Here is a 6942-nt window from a genome sequence, read left to right as displayed (position 1 = left end):
CAGAGCCCCCCGTGCACCCACCACCTCTGAACAGTGCCAACCGCTGCCCTGAACAGACTCCGACGTTCCCATCAGGTCACGGGGCCCCCTTTGCTCCTCAGTTCAGTTCAGTCATTCAGTCGTGTCCGACTCTTTACGACCCCGTGGACTGCAGCACGCCAGGCCTCCCTGTCCATCACCAACTCCTGGAGCTTGGCTCAAACTCATGTCCATTGAGTCGATGATGCCATCCAACCATCTCATCCTCTGTTGTCCCCTTCTCTTGCCTTCAATCTTTCCCAGCATCAGGGTCTTTTCAAATGAGTCAGCTCTTCGCATCAGGTGGCCAAAGTATTGGAGCTTTAGCTTCAGCATCAGTCCTTCCAATGAATATTCAGGACTGATCTCCTTTAGGATGGACTGGTTGGATCTCCTTGGAGTCCAAGGGACTCTCAAGAGTCCTCTCCAACACCACAGTTCAAAAGCATCAATTCTTCGGCGCTCAGCTTTCTTTATAGTCCAACTCTCACATCCATACATGACTACTGGAAAAATCATAGCTTTGACTACACGGACCTTTGTTAGTAAAGTAACATCTCTGCTTTTTAATTTGCTGTCTAGGTGGGTCATAACTTTTCTTCCAAGGAGTGTCTTTTAATTTCATGGCTGCAGTTGCCATCTGCAGTGATTTTGGAGCTCCCCAAAATAAAGTCTCTCACTGTTTCCACTGTTTCTCCATCTATTTGCCATGAAGCAATGGGACCGGATGCCATGATCTTAGTTCTCTGAATGTTGAGCTTTAAGCCAACTTTTTCACTCTCCTCTTTCACTTTCATCAAGAGACTCTTCAGTTCTTCTCTGCTCCTAGTGAAATCAAATCTGGGATTGAAACAGCTGACCAATGATCTTTGCTTAAAACATAACAAAATTCAAAATGTCCTAGTCGAGGCTAACGCGGTGATGCCAGCCATCACGGGGCCCCACAGATGGAAAATGCATTTAACGCCCTGGAGTCCCCGAGACCTGCCCCGGAGAGGAGAAAGGGCCCCTGCCCTCTCTCCTCAGCTGAGGACTGGACTCTCCATGGTCTCTGCACCTCCACACTGGTCTGCCTCTCTTCCCAGACCCCGTGCACCTCATGAGGTTCTCTAAGAAGCCAGCCGCGGTCCTTGTCACAAAAAGGAGGGCCTGGCCTAAGCCTGGGGACATTTCTCAGATTTTTAAAAATCTACACAAGTTAAAGAGTATAGTCTCTTTCCTAGCAGTTCCACCAGAGCAGCCTCGGACAAGGTTCTCAACTCTATCCACCCATTCTGGGGACCGCCTCCTGACCCCAGGCTTAGCAGGTGCTTAAATGGTAGCTGCTCTCTTTCAGCCACTCAACAGCCGTGGTGCCAGGAACAACCCTGGCCAAAGAATGAAATACGAGGCAGAACAGCAGGTCTTGGAATCAGCTCTGCACCCCCGGATCAATCCTGAGCACACTTCTATAGCCCATCAAGCTCAGCCACTGAGGGCAGAATCACAGAGAACGCAGCACTCATAGTCACCTTGGTCCTGAAAGAGAAGCCGCTTCCCACGTGGAGCGCTGAGACAGCCAGCCAAGTCACGGGCCTCAGAAAAGGTTTCATCTGAGAAGAAACTCAGTCAGGATACACACTTAGGATATTCATTAACAGAAACAAATAAGCTGGATGTTCAATACCCTAAAGCAGTTTTCCTAACAGCTTTCTATTTCCAAACCCAACTTTTAATGGTCTGAAGAAACGAGGCTGCAGGCCACAAGAAGGAAAACTAAGACGTTAAACAGAAACCATTTCAAATGAAATTACATTTACGTTTATTCAACAAAAGATACATAGGTGGCTGTCAAATAATTTAAAGAGCCTGCACTTCACACACAAAACCGTGGTTTCATATGGTTGAAGGATGTGTCTTTTTTCCCTTAAAAGGAGAGAAAATATGTATTGACCAGTTCAAGGTACACCATGAGATAATCAGTTATTCATAAGAGAAAGTCAATGCAGTAAAAATAAGTTTAATTAATGAAGTTTTTGCAACAAGTTTATCATTTAACTGTCAGCTGATTTTACTGGTTTCTCCAACTGGGCAGAGTCCACAGCCTTAAGAGGAGAGTGGGCAGAGGAAAATCATGGGCCGAACCACAGAGCGTCCTGTGTGTGAGCCTTACGGACCTCGTCTGCCTCCTTCTCCCGGCCCCACCTGCCTCTACCACCACTTCTCAAAGCAGATGTGCTCTCTGGGGACACGGCTGCTCTCCAGCTCCTTGGAGAAGCAGTCTGTCATGGGAGGTGGGCCACAAATGTAGAACGAGGCCTCTTTCGAAATGTGATCTCTTATCTCCTTCTGCGTTATTCTTCCTTCTGCCGAAAACACAGAATAAACACCAAGTTGAGCCAGATGAGTTTGTACTGAAAGGAGGAAGCACTGACTACAACTTGGCAACAGAGTTTATTTTCAATAACTGGGCCCAGAGGTTGCGCCCCGAGTCATCCACGCACTGGCTCCTGCAGGTGTCCAGGCCAGACCCCAGCCGAGAGCGTGTCTCCAGGCTTCCTGAAGCCACAGCGAGCGACGCGGGCAGCCGGTCACCACGCACTCTCCAGACAGGGCCGGGCAGCGTGCTGGTCTTTGGGACAGATTCAAAACTGCCCTCAGCAAAGTAACTAGACTGCTTTCTGAGAAATCCTTCCAGGAGGGGAAACCATGAGAAATTTAAATGACTACTAATGGCAAATGGAACTGATTCAGTCAAAGCCGGAGGATAAATTCTCTGTATGCATATCACAGCAATGACGCAAAGGTCCCCTTAAAAAATGCAGAAAATAAATTTTTAATAAAGGCAGCAGGAGATCTGTATATATTAAGTGAACCCAACTAATCTCTCCTTATGTTTCCATGATGAATCATCTCTCTATCCCCCAGGTAGTGACATTCCCACCCAGCAAATCCCAACAATAAAGCATTTACACTCAACCAACTGGTACATCCACACGGTAACGGCATGGAGACAGTCAAAATACCTTTTAGGAGACTCACCCGTGATGTATGGTCTGAGGTCTGCAGTGATTTGTGTAGTCTGTTTTGTAACATGCAAACTGCAGGCAATCTTCTCAGGAAATTCATTTACTAGATCGAGGATATTTTTCTGGAATGTCAAATGTATTTGGTCACACAACAATTTTAAAAAATCAAAACAGATGTGCACCCCCCACCCCCCGCCCGGACGCCGAAGCTCCACTGCCAATTCTGCACACGTCCGCGCTCAGCTCTCCACTTAGGGAGGCATTGTTTGCAGCCGGGCAGGCCAGAGCAATCTGAGGGGGGTGGGGGCTATCTGCCTTTAATTGAAATCTGAATATGCTAACAAGCATATTACTAACTCTCCAGGAGTTTTTGCTTTTTTCTTCTCTCTCAGGCGTGGGCAATTAAGCAGCAGTTTCCTGACCACAGTTGTGTCTTTTAACTGTTTCTCTTCTGTTGTTCATCCTTGCAGCTGCAAGGCTACCCAGAGCGACAGACAGCCTTCTCCTGTCAGATGGACTTAGTTCCTGCAGATGCAGCCGATGGGGATTTCACGTACTGAGCTGGGTCACACCTACTCCTTGGGCACCCACACCCACTCGTAGGCCTCTTGACCCTCTGGGGAGCCCCGGAGGCAGGCTGAATTTTATGCTCACCCACCTCCAGACTCAAGCCCACCAGACCTGCCATCTTCTGTCACTGCACTGGGAGCTCCTTAGCACTAGCTTTTTAATAGTTCTGGGCAGGATAGGATGTGTTGGTTAATTCTCACTTAAGGCCTCTGGTTTGAACTGTTGGAGTGAAGAGCGAATGGAGAGAAGAAAGGCCCGTGCGCAAGCCTGCTCACGCCCAGCTAAACGAGATGCACACTGCTCCCTACCTTGAAGAGGAGCTCGCTGGTGTCTTTCGCGCTGTAGAGCAGTCTGACTGTCCCCATCTCATACCCCCGTCCCCTGCTTGCCCGCTCTCTGAGGAGGTCAGCTGCGTGCCGCAGGATGGAAAGCAGGGGGTTAATCCCGACGCCTCCCGCAATCAACACGAGGTTTCTGGAGGCGTCCGCAGGCTGCGGGTCAAAGAAGAACTCCCCCCCGACTCTCACAGCCACCTCGGAGTCCAGGGTGCACTGCGGGGGACAGAGAAGAGCCTTCAGTCCTCTGTGGCAAAGGCCTTACACCAAATACTCGCCCGCAGTAAGGCTGAGTGTCCGCCCCCGGCGCACCTATCAGTTTCTAGGCCCATCTTCACTCACTCACAGTGGCTGCAGGGCCGTGAACTGATTCCACTCGCCCGTCACCCAGGCTGTTGCACGTCTGCCTTCGTGACGCAGGCGGCACAGCCACGCCGGATGGAGACAAGGAGGCCTACCTCAGGGACTCTGCCACGTGCTGACTTTCTGGGTGATGAACTAGCTGGCTTGTGCAGAGAGGCCCTGGGCCCAGGGGACAGCCTGGAAGCAGGAGGTGAGGACCACTCCCACTGCTGTAGGCAAAGGGGCTGCTCCCGGGTGAGGACATTTACACCAGGGTGACCGTCAGAGCTGCATGCGCTGGCTCTCCAGGGCGGGCACGCTGCCCCAAGGGGGGCATTCTGGAGGGTGTAGCCGTGATCTGAGGGGGCCCGAGATGCCGGATGTGAACTCAGGGGTGTCCCAAAGCTGCTCCTACTAAGCAGACGGCTAAACCTGCAGGAGTTCCGTGGGCCAGTTTCTGCGGGTAGTTTGATGCCAGCCATCCGGGGGGCATGTACACCACCGGAATCAGCAGATACAACAAATGAGGACTTTTTAAAGTCAGAGAGCCGGTCTGACAGCACACTGTGATCTGCAACGCACACAGGCTGCCCTGCATGATGTCTTTCTGAACGACCCACGGGACGTTCATGGAGGTGAAACCAGTTCGCAAGGATCCGAGACTAGACCCTAACTCATTTTATAAAAAAAACTGAAAGGAGTATTTGCATGGATCTACTGTCACCTGAATTTTCCATAATGTTACAACCATGTAGACTGTGTGGTGTTGTGTCCAGAACTTTACCAAGCATGTTCACTGTTCTAGAAAACCAGACCCGAGAGAGCAGCACGCATGGGTGGTCCTGTAGCCAGGCGACAGCGGTGCTCCATCTGCATTTGCAGACGTGCATTCACACGCAGAGACCCTACAACGAGGAGCAGAAGCCTGACCGACTGCCTCAGGCTACCTTCTAGTTTCCTGGGCTTCCCTGGTGGCTCAGCTGCTAAAGAATCCCCCTGCAATGCAGGACACCTGGGTTCAATCCGTGGGCTGGGAAGATCCCCTGGAGAAGGGAAAGGCTGCCCACTCCAGTATTCTGGCCTGGAGAATCCCATGGAGTGTATAGTCCATGGGGTAGCAAAGAGTCAGACATGACTGAGGGACTTTCACGTCACTCACCATTTCTGTGCTGAAGCACAGTCTGATTATGGATCACTTTCCTTTGCTTCTCCTTTGTATTATACTTTGTACTATAGACAGCATATTAAAAAGCAGAGACACTACTTTGCCAACAAAGGTCTGTCTAGTCAAGACTATGGTTTTTCCAGTGGTCGTGTATGGATGTGAGAGTTGGACTGTGAAGAAAGCTGAGCACCGAAGAATTGATGCTTTTGAGCTGTGGTGTTGGAGAAGACTCTTGAGAGTCCCTTAGACTGCAAGGAGATCCAAGCAGTCCATCCTAAAGGAGGTCAGTCCTGGGTGTTCTTTGGAAGGACTGATGTTGAAGCTGAAACTCCAATATTTTGGCCACCTCATGTGAAGAGTTGACTCACTGGAAAAGACCCTGATGTTGGGAGGGATTAGGGGCAGGAGGAGAAGGGCACGACAGAGGATGAGATGGCTGGATGGCATCACTGACTCGATGGAGGTGAGTTTGAGTGAACTCTGGGAGTTGGTGATGGACAGGGAGGCCTGGTGTGCTGCGATTCATGGGGTCGCAAAGAGACACGACTGAGCGACTGAACTGAACTATTTTAAATATATACAAGATTTTTACATGAAGGATGGTAAGTGAGTTTTCATTTTTGACAGAAGAAATTAGCTGCAAGGGCACATTCCATTCAGTTCAGTTCAGTCGCTCAGTCGTGTCCGACTCTTTGCAACCCCATGAATCACAGCACGCCAGGCCTCCCTATCCATCACCAACTCCCGGAGTTCACTCAGACTCATGTCCATCAAGTCAGTGATGGCATAACTAAAACCTAGGAACTGCGACACCGGCTACCACGTGCTTTTACAATGCTCCTTCCTTACAAGTCTCAAAAACAGAAATCTGCAGAGGCTCAACCTCATGACGACAGGGGAGTTAATCCCTGTCTAACCCCCACCCCTTCTTGCTTGCCTCTCTCTTTATATATATTTATATCTATTTCTCTCTCTATCTGTAAGAATCAAGGCGTAAAAGAGGCTAAGAAACAGGAGAGAAGACACTTTACCCAATGGTCACCTGCAGCGTGCTTAGTGATGACAACAAGCAAAGCCTTTAGGTTATCGTTTTTAGAAACCAGAGTATTTTCAGCCCTAAAGTTGGCGAGAAAACGTGCCCCAGGAAAAGATAATACTCAAGAAGCCTGTCGTCTCTTTCGTGACAAGATGATCTTCAGGAGACCTATCTCCTAATTTGCTGGCATCTGGAAAGAATCAAAAGCCATCTTTGTCTTTTGTTGATCAATGAAAACCGCCAGGGTAGCAGGAACATGAGACTCAAAAGCACTGTAGAGCATAAAACACAAGCACGTAACGGGACATTACCTCCAATTACACGGCCATGTATCTAACTTGGGTGTAGATTTTCTACTTGTGAAATAAACCACTTTTTCACAGCAACTGGAGCCCAGCACACAATAGCTGTCTAGAACCCTTTACCCTGCCAGGAGCCTGAGCCAAAGTAGATACAGTAAAGGAAGAC

General features: G+C 49.5%; 1 protein-coding gene across 2 annotated transcripts in view; it reads right to left on the bottom strand.

Annotated features, from left to right (window-relative positions):
- Window positions 1–1857: 1857 nt before the first annotated feature.
- The window catches only part of OXNAD1 (oxidoreductase NAD binding domain containing 1), a 44170-nt gene continuing 39085 nt past the window's right edge, over window positions 1858–6942 (bottom strand). For both annotated transcript variants that reach the window (XM_068978861.1, XM_068978869.1), the window contains exons 7-9: window positions 3905–4147; window positions 3040–3148; window positions 1858–2363 (exon numbers count right to left, since the gene is read on the bottom strand). In XM_068978861.1, the coding sequence (XP_068834962.1) occupies window positions 2209–2363; window positions 3040–3148; window positions 3905–4147 (507 nt within the window). In that variant the 3' untranslated portion in view covers window positions 1858–2208. The remainder of the gene's footprint in view (window positions 2364–3039; window positions 3149–3904; window positions 4148–6942) is intronic.

The sequence above is a fragment of the Capricornis sumatraensis genome, chromosome 1, assembly GCF_032405125.1.
Source record: "Capricornis sumatraensis isolate serow.1 chromosome 1, serow.2, whole genome shotgun sequence".
In the NCBI taxonomy this organism is placed as follows: Eukaryota; Metazoa; Chordata; class Mammalia; order Artiodactyla; family Bovidae; genus Capricornis; species Capricornis sumatraensis.
The sequence above is the reverse complement of the archived record's forward strand: the minus strand, read 5'-3'. Positions and strand labels throughout refer to the sequence as shown.